This window comes from Rhamphochromis longiceps, linkage group LG10, assembly GCF_057381845.1.
Source record: "Rhamphochromis longiceps isolate RC_006_pf linkage group LG10, R_longiceps_female_GT1.1, whole genome shotgun sequence".
Lineage (NCBI taxonomy): Eukaryota > Metazoa > Chordata > Actinopteri > Cichliformes > Cichlidae > Rhamphochromis > Rhamphochromis longiceps.
The window spans coordinates 6151450-6169871 of NC_140566.1; the positions used below are offsets into that span (position 1 = coordinate 6151450).

The 18422-nt window shown below is 40.6% G+C and overlaps 1 protein-coding gene across 1 annotated transcript in view; it reads left to right on the forward strand.

Moving 5' to 3' along the window:
* The window catches only part of opcml (opioid binding protein/cell adhesion molecule-like), a 277043-nt gene that overhangs the window by 172310 nt on the left and 86311 nt on the right, over positions 1-18422 (forward strand). Inside the window, exon 3 of the mRNA XM_085419986.1 lies at positions 10611-10736. Coding sequence (XP_085276112.1) covers positions 10611-10736 — 126 coding nt within the window. The remainder of the gene's footprint in view (positions 1-10610; positions 10737-18422) is intronic.

Here is an 18422-nt window from a genome sequence, read left to right on the forward strand (position 1 = left end):
TGATAATTGTAACTACTGGTTCCCAGTAGTTCATTTCTTTGACATTGTTAGTCTCTCTGCATATTGATTCTGGATATCAGTTCTACTTGCATTTGCTCTGGCACTACACTCAGCTGACTTTAGTTCCTGCGCCAGAGATAGAAAATAGTGGCACAGTCTACAATATGGATAGACATAGACATTTTTATTGCACAAAAAAGGATGAGAGCCAATGTTAAAGTGCAAACTTCATCCAGGAAATGAAAAAACAGAATTATTCAACACAATAATAAAATGAATAACACAACTTCGGCTCTTTGCAAGGACCTGTACTGACAGCATGCTAATGCTAAACTAGCCATGAACCATAGTAACGATAAAGCTGAGTGAATGCCGACCCCAGCCTAGTGGCCAGAGCCTGAACTTCAATAGGTAACAAATGAATGACCAGTCACATAGCCTCTGTTTCTACCTGTTCCTGTTTCTAAAGTAGAATCACTGTGCCGAACACTTTAAAGTCTCTTTGTGCTTGTTTTCATCTTTGCTTTGTGTTGTCAGCTTTGTGTTCACACATAAATACTAAGAGAAAGATCATATGTGTGTCCTTATTAGGATAGTGATTTGTGGTGGTGTGTGGGACTCTATCATATTCATATATTGTTAAATGATGATTGCTAGACAACATGTTTCAGGTCATTTTACAGAGAAATGTGTAAGTAATGTAATGTGCACTATAACAAATTGCTTTGTCCTACAAGTAATTAAGTAATGTACTGCATTATTTTTAAGAAAAAAGTTGTATGCAATACGTGTAACACATTACTATTTTTAGTAATAACCCCAATAATGATCACTACAATAAGTGGAAATACCTCCAACTTGCACATTTGACCACACAGCATTTAATTTTCATAAATGTAATCTGTTTAATATGCTGCTTAGCAATGGTGGTGACTCTCAAAGTGGAGCCAGTGAGAACCCAACGAGAATCAATAAGAGAACTAGTAAGGAATCCAATTAATAGGTGATATTGATAATGGAATCTAAATCACTAAATTCCTATCAGTTCCCATCATTGCTGGTTTGCCCTTCTCATCCTGTTTATTCATGCTGGATTGTACAATAATTACACTAAGGTTGGCTATAGTAGCATTTCAAATGTTTTCAGAAGTCTGCATGTGAATTAAAGTTAGCATAAATATTCTTTTGTGGAGAAAGACAAAAAGAACAATTTGGTTAGCATCTACCACTGAGCTCTTGTACTCAAGGTGGAAAACAATTTAATATGCTGCCTTTTCATAGACAGTGTAAAAGTGGGTACAGCTGTGTCACAATTTAAAGAGCTCCACATTATGTTATTAGATGTTAAAAATGCATTAACCAGGAAATGCTAAAAGAGGTACAACGCCAGCACTGCTAGCCACCCATATTCAATAAAATGAACATGTGAATGAAAGTCTGTACTTGTAAGGAATTAAAGAGCTCTCAGTCAACGTGCTTGTAGTGCTGATCACAAGGTAATATATTTACACTATGCATCATGTTCCTTCATTTGGTTTCACTTCAGTGCTACTATTATTACTTTAGCCTGGATCCGGGAACATAACATACAATGGGTCCCATATGAAAAGGTGCCTTTGAACTGAGAAAGCTGGTACTGTGGAAGCCGGTGTTGTGCCTTCTACCAATCAGCAGGAAAACAAACTTAGTTTTTTTCCACTTCACCGGAGCATGAGTAGCCCCCCACCCACAGCCTCTGCCTTTGTGTTTCATCACATTTCTCATGCTCGAAGGTTTGGATCTCTTTCTGCTTCCTTCCCTTGAAGTTGGGTGTACCTCTGAATTAACAACGACCCCTGACAAGACACTAAATCTGACAAAGTTAACTGTCATGGATGTCTATTGCTCTGAGATAAGATGGCAGATTAGAAAACTCAGTGACAGTGATTCCTTTTATGTTACAGTTGCATAATAATTTGCTATGACGGAAGAGTTAGCGTCTATTATAGATTTGGTGACTGTTAGCACAGGAGCAGAGGCTTTGATGTTGGCATATGTCAAAGGTTCAGAGTCATCCTAAAACAACTCTGAGTAGAGGCGCTATGTTTCCTTTATTTTCTTCACACTATCTATTCACATCTGCAATAAATCAAATGTTTGATTTCACTTAAATATTTCTAATTGTCTTGTTTTACCTAGAAGTTTCATAAAAGCAGAAACCACAAAGGTGCTGTATTTCAGAATGAATGAGCTCTTTAAATGCATCTGAAATCAGTACTACAAAATCCAAGGAGTTTGTTTGTTGCTGTCTTTGATTCTCTATGTGACTCCTGCATCTCACACATGACATCAATTCAATTTTTTCAGTTTTATTTGTTGACCAAATCACAATAACAGTCGCCTCAAGGTGCTCTATATTTTAAGGTAGACCATATACATACAGAGAAAAACCTAACAATTATATAGCCCCCTATAAGCAAGCACTTTGGTGACAGTGGGAAGGAAAAACTCCCTTTTAACAGGAACAAACCTCTGGCAGAACCAGGCTCAGGGAGGGGCGGGGCCATCTGCTGCGACCGGTTGGGGTGAGAGAAGGAAGACAGGATAAAAGACATGCTGTGGAAGAGAGCCAGAGATTAATAACAAGTATGATTCAATGCATAGATATGAGGGGCCGTACAAGCCAAAATTCATTCTTTCACTCTCACACACATACATTCTTCTTTCACACACTTATACTTTCACTCTCACATACATATATTTTCACTCTCACATACATATATTCTTCTTTCACATACATATACTTTCACTCTCACATAGTTTTATTTTAATTTTTATATTTAGATCTTTATATTCTCATGTTTACACATATTTGACTGATTTAATAGTCGACGCGTCATTTGAAGCTTTGTAAGATCACTTTTCCTTCATTTTTGCGTTTACCTGTGGACGGGATTATTTTTTAAAACGGAAACGGAAAATCTCCGTTTTCAAAAATACCTGTGTAAGTGTGGACGTAGCCGAAATCTTTTATAATAATAAATAGGTTTGAACGTCATGGGAGTGCGCATTGTGCTGCCTGCAGTTACTCTTCCGGCCACATGGTTCGCTTTTGGTAGCACCCTCAGTAAACTATGTAGTGCTTTTAAAGACACCTCAAAACGATACTTTCTACTAGAAAATGGCATATAATAATAAACACAGAATACCATATTTTTAGATTATAAAAAGAAAACAGTAAGAAAGAAGTTAGCTATAGGACATCATCTTTCATTGAGCACAATGGCTAGCTGCTAATAAGCTAGCACACGCTCCGACTTAAAAGTTGGCAGCTACACAATTTCTCCTCTAAAACAAGGCACTTTTGAAAAGACCTGGCTATATTGTCAAAAAAAAAAATAGTATTCAAGCAGAGAAGAGAATGGTAGCACCACCAAAAGTTCAAAAAACAACTGTTACAAGCTTCTATGATAAATAGCATTATAGATTTAGCTGATAAAGAAATACACAATTGGATATATGGAAAAATAATATGTTACCTTACCTGAAGGTGTAGTTTTATCCAAAAAGTACAGAGAGGCCAAGAGCAGCTGCATTCATTTAGGTGATCCTGAAAGAGCGCAAAATTTTCAAAGAAGGCGGACCGTTGTGTAACTCAGTAACTTTGTGTTCTTGTGACAAAGACTGCTTTGAGAGAAAATAATTTAGGTTCGCCACACGAATAATAATTGCAGTAACGCTGGAGTGCTACATTTGCGTTGAATGAGATTAAAAATAATGTTTAAGCTTAAAGAGGGGCTTGAATTGATTTCTTTGAGTTTACAAATACTTAAGTGCAAAAATGTACTCCTCCTACCCCCAGTGCCCCAACAAACTCATTCATTTTGTGTTCAGAATCAGCCTCTGCTGGTTTTGAATAATTTTAGGTTTACACAAAGAAAATCAAATTAATTTGGTATTTTTTAATTGCATTTGTGAACAACTAACATAATTTGCATGTGTTCTTTGAAAGGAGGACCTGAATCTGTTTTTTGAGTGTGGAAAGGACTGCGGACTATAACGGACTATAAACGACCAGCTTCTTCAATGATGAATGCAGATGCTTCACTGGCTGATGAGCTGAACACGTTTTATGCTCGCTTCGACGCCGCAGTAATTAAAACAACAAACGGCTGCGCGCGCTCGGAGTGCACCAGTGAAGAAAATGCATTCGTCATCACAGAGCATGCCGTGAGGAACACCTTCAGGAGGGTGAACACCAGGAAGGCAGCAGGACCAGATGCAATCCCTGGCCGGGTCCTTAGAGCCTGCGCTGATCAACTAGCACCGGTGTTCACGGAGATCTTCAACCTCTCCCTGGCCCAAGCTGTGGTTCCCACGTGCTTCAAACAGTCCATTATTGTCCCTGTTCCAAAGAAACAACAGCCCGCTTGCCACAATGACTACCGTCCAGTAGCACTGACTTCAATTGTGATGAAGTGTTTTGAAAGACTGATGAGAGATCACATCACTTCTTCACTTCCTGCCACCATCGACTCACTTCAGTTTGCTTACCGGACTAATCGTTCCACAGACGATGCCATATCTCACCTGCTCCACACACCCCTGAGTCACCTGGACACTGGCAGAGGGAATTATGTTAGGATGCTGTTCGTGGACTACAGTTCAGCATTCAACACAATAATTCCCTCTAAGCTTTTCACCAAGTTGACGGATCTAGGACTCAGCTCATCACTGTGTCAGTGGCTCCTCAACTTCCTCACAGACAGACCCCAATCAGTGAGGGTGGGAAAACAAGTCTCCCCCTCCATCTCACTCAGCACTGGAGTGCCTCAGGGCTGTGTTTTAAGCCCCCTGCTGTCCTCACTGTACACTTATGACTGTGTAGCCACATCCGACACCACCTCCATTGTCAAGTTTGCTGACGACACTGTTGTTGTGGGCCTGATCTCTGACAACATCGAGATGGCCTACCTGGAGGAGATTAGGAACCTGGAGACCTGGTGCCAGGAGAATAACCTCCTCCTAAACATCAGCAAGACTAAGGAGCTGATCGTGGACTTCATTACAAAGCAGGCGAGGAATTACAAACCCCTCATCATCAGTGGCACGCCAGTGGAGAGAGTGGACAGTTTCCGATACCTGGGTGTCCACATCACTCAGGACCTGTCATGGTCCTGTCACATCAACACCCTGGTTAAGAAAGCCCGTCAGCGTCTCTTCTTCCTCAGAAGACTTAGAGACTTCCATCTGCCACTGAAGGTGCTCAAGAACTTCTACTCCTGCACCATCGAGAGCGTCCTGACGGCAAACATCTGCACCTGGTTTGGGAACAGCACCAAGCAGGACAGACGAGATCTGCAAAGGGTGGTGCGCTCGGCAGAACGCATCATTCAATCAGAGCTCCCTGACCTGCTGTCCATCTACACCAAGCGGTGCAAGTCCAAAGCTAGGAAGATTATGATGGACCTCTCCCATCCCAACAATGGACTCTTCTCACTGTTGAGGTCTGGGAAGCGCTTCCGCTCCCTTAAGGCCAAAACAGAGAGAATGAGGAGGAGCTTCTTCCCCCAGGCTATTCGGGGCCTGAACCAGGTGTAGGACTGGACTCTCCCAAACACGTCACTATAAGACTGGACTCTCACACACGTCACCACACGCACCACCACACATTTCCTATAATCCTATAATTCCTATAATTTATAATCCTTATCTTTATAATCTCTTCTGCTATTTGCACATTCTTTACTGTACATTCCTAAGTTAATTTGTAAATTTTTGTAGTAAACTGTAAATTGTAAATATTGTAAAACTTTTCTTCTGTCATTTAATGGTCGGGCATTGTACAGCTACAAGCATTTCACCCCCATGTCATACTGTGTATGGTTGTGTGTGTGTGACAAATAAAATTTGAATTTGAATTTGAATTTGAATTTGAGAGTGAGCTGTTTTGGTGGAGGCACATTCTTGGAGTATGTCTTGTTAGTTTCTGTTTTTAAATCAGGACTTGAAGTAGTTTAAATGATAATTGTGCTATCTCTGCTGAAGTAAATTGGGAGCAAAGGCTCCCAATCCTTCCTAATCCCCTTAGTAGGAGTGGGAAGATGAGCATGGATGTTGTTGCTTAGCTTATTTTAGGTACCTACTTTCCAAACATCTAGAAATATCCATCTACACATTTTGCTATTGCATTTTCTGACACTGGCATTTGTCATAAATGTATGATTTATCTTCTCAAACACATCATTGCAAGTCATTCTAGCCATGCATACTATATCATTATGTACTTCTTCTTGTGCCATTAGGATAACACATTGTAGCATTTCTGTTCCTTTCCATGTGAATGAAACCCATTTACCAGTAGAATGAAGGTTAAAATTAGAAAAAAATATTGCAGAGAAAATCATTCTCAGCACTTTTGGCTAGATGTTCAACAAATATTAAAGGAAAGCATTAGTTTCCTCCTTTGATCGCTTCTGGATTTCATTTTCTAATTAACTACTTACTATAAAACCTTGGTTGTGCTGATATGAAGGATGATGCATCCCCAGCCACAAGCCACAACTTAGCAAGCCCGGTGGCAGGGGAGGTATGTTTTTTTCAATCACCTGCCTACTGGCATTATCAAGCTGGAGACCCTTCACTTACTCTGCAAACAGATGCTACTTCATTAAATTCTGTGGTCACTATAACAATGGTTCCAAACCGCACCACCCACCACAACCATCCCATTCCATTTAAAACTTCTTAAAAGTCCAGCATGTTACATTTTCCTCTCATTGAATCATACATTCATTCCATGGCATTAGTTTAACTGCTGTAAGCAAAAGATAGAGAAGTCTCTTAATTGCAGTTTAATGCAAGGCAACAGTACAGCATCCGCATCACTGCAGCCGCAGTCCAACTCCGTCTGCCCATCTCCCGCTCCCCTCACTAGTGAACAAGACCCCGTAATATTTAAATTCCTACACTTGGGGCGATAACTGGCCCCTGAGTTGGAATGGGCACTTCACCCTTTTCTGGATGTGGACCATGGTCTAAGACTTTGAGGTGCTGATTCTCATTTACATCGGGTCTCACTTAGCTCTGAACCGCTCCAGTGCGAACTGGAGGCCACCTCCTGATGAAGCCAACAGAACTGCATCATCTTCAAAAGCAGAGATGAGAAGCTGAGAAGAAATTCTGTCCATAAAAATGAACAAAATCTGTCACAAACGAGTTCCAAAAAATCAGAAGTAGTGATGCCATCTTGATGGTGTAAATTATCTGTGAAGCCTGTTGGGAAAACAGGACCCAAATGCAGGACTTCCAGAACAAAGACAATGAGTATATTTTGAGTGTAAAACAATACAGTGCAAAACAGTTTCAATATCAGCAGTGACTTTCCAGTGCAGTGAATTCTTTTCTAAAAGCTGTTGCCACAGCTCCCACAGCAACATTTACGAAAACACACTTGGCTCCCTCGACACGCTACACAGTTTCCTGAATATGAACAAAACACAGCTGTTAATGTCATGAGAGAAGGGGATTGGACCCAAAATGCAGACTCAATAGGCAGAACAACTAAAACACTGCTTTATTGCTGGATGTCCTAATACAAAAACAAAACTGGGAAAACATCGGAACTAAACTAATGAACATAACAACGCAGGACAGAGGCCGACGCTGAATATACACAAGGGCAGATGAGGAAACAAACCACAGGAGGAAACAGACTGACCATAAACTAACAAGACAGCTGAACATGAAACATGGTAAATGGCCTGCATTTGTATAGCGCTTTTCTAGTCCTTAAGGACCCCAAAGCGCTTCACACTACATTCAGTCATTCACCCATTCACACTCACATTCACACACTGGCGATGGCAAGCTACATTGTAGCCACAGCTGCCCTGGGGCGCACTGACAGAGGCGAGGCTGCCAGACACTGGCGCCACCGGGCCCTCTGACCACCACCAGTAGGCAAACATGGGGTTAGTATCTTGCCCAAGGATATTTGGCATGCAGCCAGGAGGCAGCCTGGGATCGAACCACCGACCTTCTGATTAGCGGCTGACCTGCTCTGTCACCTGAGCTACAGCCACCCACTAAACATAGGACAAGAGACTGTCAAACTGAAACAGGAAATAGTGGCACACAGACAGACGAAACCCAGGAAACAGAGGGAGAAGAAATGGGGCCCATGACTGGAGAAACAGGCAACTAGACAAACATCAAGACAAGACTGACCTAACTAGGAGAATACTGAGGGAAAGACACAGAGATTTGATAAAAAGACATGAACTGGACCAACACCCAATACAACCTAAACTAGAAATACTAAATAAACTCCAGTGTGTAAGCAAAATAAACTAGAAAATATAAAATACACTGAGAACATAATGAATAAACTAGACTCAAGCATCTTAAGCATCTCCGCAAAGTGTGGTTGCATTGACCTCTGCTCCTTGGAAATGTGTTGTAATATTTTTTTGCGTCCATCCAGTCAGTCTTCCTGTATCATTAGCATTCGCTTGACAGGGCTCAAATCCACTGGGTCCTGTTAGGTAATAAATATATAATCTTAAATGCTTTTATGCTGATTATATTGGTTTATATAAGAGAGGCCCAGACTTCAGTGTAAAACTAGGTTGCAGGCTGACAGGAAATTACATGCTTTTGCAGAGCGTGCTTTTGCAGCTAGAAAGTGAAACCAACTAGGCTGTTTGATCGAAACTTAAAGTTTGGTGTGATGTAGAGAGCGAGTATATAAATACCTAGGCTTCCGTTTGTGCTTCAGACCTGGGGTTGTGTGTTTTGTGTTCAGGTCTCCATATCCGGATATGTAAAATAAAGATCATTTTTAAAGTAACAGGACCACTTTGAGCCCTGTGTCTTTCTTGGCCGTAAAGAATACTAAAGAACCGGAATTTAATAGTCCATTCTGGCTGGATCATTCGGTCAAATCTGTCAGGAAAATAGGACCCAATGCAGGACTCCCAGAATGAAGACAGTGAATTTATTTAGAGTATAACGTAATCTTTTCAGCAGTGACTTCCCAGCTTCCAGTACAGTGACTCCTCTTCCAAAAGCTTCTTTCTCCACAGCTTCCACAGCAATATTTACAATAACACACATGGCTCCCTCCACATGGTTCTCCTTACTTGCCAAAACACAGTTGCACGAGCTGACTGTTGCCACACAACGATCCAGTGTTGACTGAAGCACAGCCACTCTGTTAAGTAGGTCTCTAGTGATGAGCTACAAACATGTGATCATTGTCAGGTGTGGCTGGCTTCAGAGTGGAAAACTGTCAAGGCCCCATGTTCATATGAAGGCGAGAACATGTGCACACACACACGCACATAAACGTACAAAGAGGGAAAGCAGGGACAATGAGCAACAACAAACAAAAATAGAAGCATCAGGTGAGGACATGAGGACTAAAACATTACCACACCTGCAAAATAATGGCTAATAAAATGGATCACTTTATAGTCCAGTGAAATAAGCCCTATAATAGTTATTTCTAACATATTTTTCTTGGAGTGTTCAATAGTAGCTTTGCATGATTAAAAAACGTTTTTTCTTATATTCATCCTTGGTGCAACACCTCGCTCCTTCTGTCATTCTATTAGCGCATTCCTGAATAATTTTAGAGTTAGGGGACAATCGCTTTTTCACACAGGGCCAATTATGTTTCAATTTCTTTCTCCTTAATCATAAACACCTTCATCTAGAAACGTTTGTGTTTACTTATGTTATCTTTGTCTAATATTTAAATTTGCTTAATAATCACATTTAAGTGTGACAAAAATATAGGAAATCAGGAAAGGGGCAAACACTTTTTCACAACACAGTAACATTAATACTATAAATGTGGCCAGGTCTGTACTCTAAGGAGCTTGGAAAGAAAAGCGTCTGGACGTCTTTAAGTTGCTTGAAGACGTTTCAACTCTCATCCAAGAAACTTCTTCCGTTCTAGGGCAGAATGGAAGAAGTTTCTTGGATGAGAGTTGAAACGTCTTCAAGCAACTTAAAGAAGTCCAGACGCTTTTCTTTCCAAGCTCCTTAGACTACAATGACCTGGATCACTGAGAACCTTCACAGACCAGGTTTGTACTGTTGTATTTTTGTTTTCTTGATATGAAATTATTTATGATCAATTAAGGCACATGCCCATTCTCATCTGTCCTTTTCTTCTATGAATGTCAACCCAGCATTTTGGGCTAATGTGGTTTTAAAGTTCAAGTCAATATGAGAGAGTTAAATTACAGTGAAGGACAGTAACGTCTAACCCTTGACTTGAGGTTATCCTCTTACAGAGCACACTCAATCAATGAGCCTGCCACACACACAAATCAAATTTCCTTGGTGAAAGTTAAAATCCTGTCGTACTTAAAATTAGTCTGATGCTTGTCTAATAAGCAATGTGGCATAGATACATGATGAAGAAAATCAATCATGTATAACATCACACCGAGCCAGAGAATTGAGAGATTTGTCAGCTAATTTCATGCTAATTGAGTCCCCATCCCTGGGGTTATTTTTAACCTCATCATGGGTCTGACCACATGCAATAGCAAGTACTTCGCTTATTTGTCATTAATTAGAGTAAAAACATCAATCACGATTCTTCTTTCTACCCTCAGTACCTGCCAGGATCACTAACATATCAAAGGACGTCACGGTGAATGAAGGCAGCAACGTCAATCTTATGTGCCTGGCAGTTGGTCGACCTGATGCAAACATAATTTGGAAGCATCATTCACCAAGGGGTAAGCCATGGTTTATTTTTATTTCATTGTTCAGCTGATTACTGTGTGTAAATCCTGTGATAGAGTACCCCGTAGCAGAACCTTTTGGATTCCAGTTGAGTTGTAAACTCATGGTGGCATAAAAAATTATTTTGTTATTATTTTGAATCATGAATTTGTTACTACACTTTTCTTTTGTCCAAAACTAGAAAATTTATATTGATCTCTATTAACATTCAAGTTGTCAAAGTTCATTTAAAAGTTTCTCAAAACAAATATGTGAAGCAACTCATTACCTCAGTGTAAAGGTGTCTAAACCAACTCCCCACACACTCAGATACACTTGAGATTCCCACACAACACTCCCAATTCTTGTTTCACATGAATTTTCTTCTATATGTAGAACAGCTATTTATCTCTAGATGGAAATTAATCTGTAGCTGTTTTTATTAACGTACACTTTCCACAACAGGGTTTAAGATTAATTATAGGCCGCAACCCTTTCTTCTTTTCAAAGTGGTGGATTTAAGGAGATGAAACTGCACAGTCTGTGGCCTGACAAGAATGAACTCCAATCAAAGTATTACTTGGCTAGAGGCCACAGCTCATTTTTTGATTGTTTGGCTTGTTTGGATTGTTGGCTCCTCACAGCAAAATACCACCTAAGATGCTCTGTGTGCCACTACGTATGTGTATCTTTGTGTGTTTTATGTTCTAATTGCGCTTCCAACTGTGCTTTCAGCAGTGTATGTTATGTGCTGCTTCTCTATAGGATCAGATATTAAGCCTCCAACATAACATGAATGCTTACAGCCAAGCTGTTGCTCTTTCTTTTACAGTTGTCTAGAGCCAGCAAAACCTGGTTTCCACACCGTAGGAACCCTTCACTACCTCAGTCATTCAGTGTTTCTGCCTCCCTGCATTTACTGGTTTCCTTAGTGTTTAAAAATGCTATAAAATAAGTCTTAAGTCATATTCAGTTCAATCCAGTTTAATTTGTATAACACCAAATCACAACTACAGTTGCCCTAAGGCAATTAAATTAAATCAGTTAATCCCTATTAGAATAACTACAGTGTGGACTGGTGTGATTAACACAGACTGCATATTCAATTCAGTTTTAAGTTTTAAGAAATACAAATTATGTTGCATTTCAAAACATACCTTTTATTTTATCAAGAGGAAATTAAAGGAAATAGTAAGTAAAATGTAAATATAAAAAGTCACTCTGTTATGTGATTTGAAACTCCCCCCATATCAGAAAGAAACTCTTTACAACCCACTGTGAGCTGGTGCACAGTTGCAAGAATAGTGGTAAATAGAATTAGAAGTAATAAACTGGCATCAACAGCCAGTCAACCTGGTATATTGCCTTTATGCTTGTGCGTGTATGTGCTCTAGTCAGTGGGGAAAGTAATGGATTATCTTACTTGGCGTTTCTCTGACTAGCACTAAAGAAAAGAAATACTATGTGGGGAGATCTTTGGGCAGCCAAAGAAATTGTTGCTGGCACTCAGAATCGTAAATGTTTTTCCTGCAGAGTAGCATTTCAGACTCGCTTATTACCATTTGCTTTTCATGTTTGTCACTAGTGATAATGAACCATTCCCTCAAAGGATAGTGTTGGTGCTTGTTTGCTCACTTCATTGCCAAACCGTGTTTTTCAAGATTTAAGCTGCTTGAATGTCTCAAATGTCTTAAATCTGCAATGTTGTCTTGCACTTTATATTACTTATATAACTGGCATAAAATGTTCACTCTCAAATAGTGTCAGCAACATAAACGATTGTAACTTTGCATAGAAGGTGCTGCACCTTCACTGTGAATAAGAAAAGAATCTTTGGCAAATGTTACTTATTTTGAACTTAAAATTTCACAAGAAACTGTTTCAAGTGAATTACTGTAAAATTACCGTGTATGTGGAGTACATGAAACACTACATGTACTAAGTCTAATTTATACCACTGACACCTATTCTGAACAACTGTTACACATTTAACACTGTGCATGAAACTGAATTTAAAATTAAAATTCTTGAAGTTACAGTTTTAGAGTAAATGTAGTGCTATCTTGTCCAAATACATAAAATGGCATTGTTGTTAATACTCCTACATTGATTTATGTAAGCTAACTAGTGACAGAACATACATACATACATAACAATAGAGACAGAAACAAACAAAAAAAAGCAGGTCTAAAGGGTGAATTTTGTATTTTTTTCCTGGCTGTAGCAATGAGTTTTATCTTTAAAAAGACAAGGGAAGAATAGCCAATTTGATGCTTTTGATGCCTCTGCCCTTAACCCTTGGATGCACAACCTACCAATACCTACACTCTTCCACGGGTGTGGAAGAGTGCAGAGGACTCCCAAAAAACACACCGAATGGTACATACCAGTTCACTTCCTGCAAGAATGGTTAATCAAATGAAGGCCATGAGCTTATGTTAGATTACATTTTTCCACTCTTTTCCCCTGTCTCTGGCTACTCTTCGTGCCTCCATGTTTGTGCATGTCAGCACCTCCTCTATTATATTATCAGACATGAACATCTTCCATGCATCTATTGGGGAGACAGTACTAAACCCAGGTGCAAGCCCTGGCCAACTATTCAGAATATTGAGCAGGAAGAGGGGCTCATTCTGTTAGACACAATATCCATTTCCTCTTCAGAGGACTTCTCTGTGTCTCACTGGCCTTATTCAGTGGTGTAGTCTGGGTCCTCTATATCTAAGATGTCAGATTCTGAGTCAATGCCTCTGATGGGCTCTTCATCCCCTCCATCCTGGATCATTTGTAGGGCAAGGTCCACAGGGATCCTAGCTGGCCTCATAGTAGCTATGTTACTTTAGATATTAAAAATAAACATCAGAAAGGACAATGTTTGAAATGCACAGAAAAGTATAAATCGTTTGTTACTGTCTAAAAATAAATTCCTGATCCATCAGAAGTGTAAGTGGGACACTCAGAGTTGCTAAGAATTAAAGGTTCATAGAAAATTCCATAGGAACTGCTTGGGGTCATTTTTGATCCCACTTGTGGAAGAGTGGGGTAGTGATACAAAAACTGCATTTTTTAAATTATTGAAAAAATAAATAAAATCGCAAATAGCCTCATGTTACAAACATATTTTATGAGGAATACCTTCAACATGAATATATTACAACTTTTCATTTTTAAGATTTTGAAGAAAAACAACCCATGGGGTCATTTTTGACCCCACGTGTGCATCTAAGGGTTAAGCTCTGAAAGCAGTTCCAGCATAAAGTCGCAAAAGTCAAGCCTTTCCTCCATTAAGAGACAAGAGGCTGTAGTAGAGCTGGCTGCCACACAAGCTGCACTAAAGGTCCTGCAGGAGATAGAATGTGAACAACAAGAACTTGAAAGCCTTGAAGAAGAAGATAGAAAGAGGATTGCATTACAAGAGGAAGAAAATGTGGCAAGAAAGAAAGCACTGGAAGAGAAGTGCTTACAGACTGTTAAGAAGTTAAGTGCGGCAAAGGCACGGCTCCAAGTTTATGAACAAGATGCAAGCTCAGATGAGGAAATAACAGAGTTACTTCATAACCATGCAGCTCAGCAACATAGATCTCCAGGAGCTGTAAGGAGTCCACGTGAGCATCCCGTGATACACCAAACAGATAGTGTCAGTTCCCAGCGTGTACCAGTTCCCACGAATATCCAACAACCTCGCACAGCCATTGAAGTGGAGTGGACCAACATTCCACAGGCCACAATTGACAATCTGATAGACTCCATGCGACGATGTGTTGCACTGCATAAGGCAAATGGTGGTCACACCAGATACTGACCGGTTCTGGGTCCCCAGACCCCCAATAGCGCAAAAAACTGCACATTCCAGGGTGGCCTTTTGTTGTGGGCAGTCTGAGGTACACCTGTGCACTACTCATGATGTCAGATCAGCATCCTGATGTGGCACACCTGTGAGGTGGGATGGATTATCTCAATATAGCAGATGTGCCCACTACCACACATTTGGACTGATTTGTGACCACTGTTTGGGAGGGATGGTTATATTGTGTATCTGGAATGAATTTTAGGTCTCTACGTCCATCCCATGGGGAATGGGAGCAGTAACAAAGGTGTTGCGTTTATATTTTTGTTGAGTGTAATTCCTATTAAGAACAGATGCAGCTTACGACTCAACATGGGATATCCTGGAAGAAAGATTTGGAAGCTCATTTGTGATAGCTAAAGCTTTCCAGGATAAGCTTGCAGCATGGCCCACAATCGGACCCAAAGACAGTGTTGAGCTGAGGGATTTTTCAGACTTCCTTAGAGGCTGCCAGGCTGCAATGTCCCAGATTAAGAGTCTGGAAGTATTGAACGACTGTGATGAAAGTCAAAAACTTCTAACAAAACTGCCAGAATGGCTGGTGGCCAGTTGGAATAGGAAGGTGATTGAGATAGAAGAAACTTGTAGTGTGTTTCCTACTTTCAGTCAGTTTGTAGAATTCATCACAAAGGAAGCAAAAATAGCTTGCAATCCAGTAACTTCTCTTCATGCCTTGAAGTCCAGTGATGGTGAAAAAATAAAGACAACAAAGGCACGAAACGTTGGTGCAAAGGTGCTTGTGAACAACTCTGAAGAGAATGCAGAACCCAAGAGATGCACCTTCTGGGAAAAATGCAATCATGGTATTCAGACATGCTGGAAATTCAAGGAAAAACGAGTTGAAGAACGCGTTAAATTTGTCCAGACAAAGAAGTTGTGCTTTGGATGTTTACAACCAGGACATCATTCAAGGACCTGCAAAAGAAGGAGTCTTTGTGAAACATGTAAGGAAAGACACCCAACATGTTTACATGAAGATTGCGAAAGGGCAACCAGAAGAGAGAAAAGCAGTGATGAGCATGGGGAGAGTGTAAAAAACTCAAAATATGCTAAGTCAAAGGAAAGAACAGAGAGCAAACACACCCCTGAACCATCAAATGAAGCTACATCAAACAGAGTAGTGCAAGGCATGGACAGCATGTACTCCTCTACAGTTGTCCCAGTTTGGTTATCTACATCAACTAACCCAGAGAATGAAATTCTCGTATATATGCACTACTTGATAACCAAAGCGATACCACATTTGTCATGCAAGATAAGGGAGAAGCTCTGGTAACTAAAGGGGAGTCTGTGCAGTTAAAACTCTCCACACTTTCATCCAGAAATACAATCATCCCAAGTCAGAGTTTAGTTGGACTCCAGTTGAGAGGTTTCTATTCATCAAAGAAGATTTCTCTCCCTGTAACCTATTCAAGAGAGTTCATACCTGTCACGGTCCTGGGTCGGTTTGACCCAGCATTTTGAGTTTCTTATGTTTTGGTTTATTTTTGCATTGTTGATTAGTTCTTATTCTCTGGTGATACTGTTTTGATTATAATTATATTCTGATTCTTTAGTTATCTGATGATGATGTTGATGATGATGACGATGATGATTATTTCTGGTTTAGGTTTTGTTATCTTGCCCTCATGTTTGGTTTAGGTTGCCTGTGCTTAGTCTTCTCTGCCCGTATGTCCCTCTGTCTGTCCATGATGTCATTATGCCTGTTTACGAGTCTGTGTCTCTGTCTGGCGTGTGCTTCCTGTTTTATTTTGTAGGTCTGTGTCCTTTGTCAGTGCGTTCAGCTTTGTGCTCTCCCTGTCTCGTCAGTGTAATCAGCGTCAGCCATGTCTCCCAGCTGTTTCCTCTTCACTCCGTTCACCTCTTGTATTTAGTGTCTGTGTCTTCCCCTACTCGGTGTCACGTCGTTAACATCTGTTCACCCTCTGTGTGTTCCGTTTGCCAGCCAGCCTACCTGCCTAGTTATTCTGTTCTTCCAGTTTAGTTAGTGTTTTTCTGTTCTGCTTCTTACCAGCAATAAAGCTGTGTGTTTTTGAGTTACTTCCACCTCAGTGAGTCCTGCATTTTGGGTCCTCTCTTCCTGCCTGCCTACACATAGACATGACAATACCTGCCAATCTAAGTCACATTCCTACACCAAAAATGGCAAGAGCTTGGCCACACCTAGAGCATCTTGCTGCGGAGATTGCTCCATTGATTGAGTGTGATGTAGGGCTTCTCATAGCATATAACTGCCCACAGGCTTTGCTAACCCGAGAGGTTGTCCCAGGTAAAGACAACGAGCCATTTGCTCAAAAGACATATTTAGTATGGAGCATAGTCGGTTGTGTTAGCCCATGTGTCAACAATGGTGATTCCATAGGAAGCAGCCACAAGATTGTCATGAAGTCGGTGAAACCTCATCTCCAGACATCTAAGAAGCTCACAAATGAAGTGAAATACATATGTTGAACCCAAGTTAAGGAGTTAATTTCGCCACCAGATGTGCTGAGGATGCTTGAGTATCACTTCAGTGAGAGAAGAGTGGAGGATCCTAATTTATCTCAGGAAGATTTGCGTTTTCTAACCATAATGGAAGAAGGAATCAAAATTAAAGCAGACGGTCACTGTGAAATGCCGCTTCCCTTCAAGAAAGATCGACCAAATCTCCCAGACAAGGCATGTGCAGTTCATAGGCGCCGATGCTTGAAAGAAAGATTCGAAAAAGACAAACAATACCAAAAGGACTACACAACCTTTATGAGTGAAATCATAACAAATGGGGACGCAGAAAAGGTCCCAAGAGGAGAAATTAACAACAGTCCTGTGTGGTACATTCCTCATCATGGAGTGTATCATCCACACAAGCCAGGAAAAATATGGGTTGTGTTCAACTTCTCAGCAAGATTTGAAGGCGTGTCATTAAATGACTACCTTCTCACTAGACCAGAATTAACGAACAGCCTGATAGGTGTTCTCTGCCGCTTTCGCAAGGGACAAGTCGCTATAATGTGCGATATTGAGTGTATGTTCCATCAGTTTCACATCAAAGCAGAGGACCAGGACTACTTGAGATTTCTCTGGTGGGACAATGGAAACTTCCAGGCTCAACCATCTGTCTATCGCATGCGAGTGCACCTATTTGGAGCTGCCTCCTCCCCTGGTTGTGCAAACTTTGGGTTGAAACATATTGCCGCCCAAGGACATGGTCACTACAGTGAAATAACCATTCAGTTCATTGAACAAAACTTTTATGTGAACGATGGGCTCACAAGTGTCGCAACCAAAGATGAAGCCATCAAGTTGGTATAGGAAGCAAGGCAACTCTGCAGTGCTGGCAAACTGCAAATTCACAAATTCATTTCCAACAATCATGAGGTACTTGCATCCATTCCAGAGAGTGAACGTGCAGATTGAGTACAAAATAGTGACTTGGTTCTTGGTGAGTCCCAAATTGAGAGAGCTCTGGGAATCAAATGGTGCATTGTTTCAGACCAGTTCCATTTCAGAGTGATTGTGAATGGGCGTCCACTTTCTAGAAGAGGAGTCTTATCAACTGTGGCATCCATCTATGACCCTCTTGGCTTTGTGGCACCATTTATTCTGGTTGGAAAGCAAATACTCCAACAGATGTATCAAGACAAGGTTGGATGGGATGAGCCACTGTCAGAAGAGCTCAAACCACGGTTGCAGTTTTGGCTGTTAGATTTAAAGAACCTGGCTGGCATCAAAATTCAGCGCTGTTATCTCCCAGAAGGTTTTGAGAAAGTTGAAAGATATGAGCTGCATTTCTCAGATGCGAGTGTTAAAGGGTACGGTGAATGTTCTTACTTGAGAGCAATCAGTGTTTCAAACCAAGTCCACTGTTCTCTAG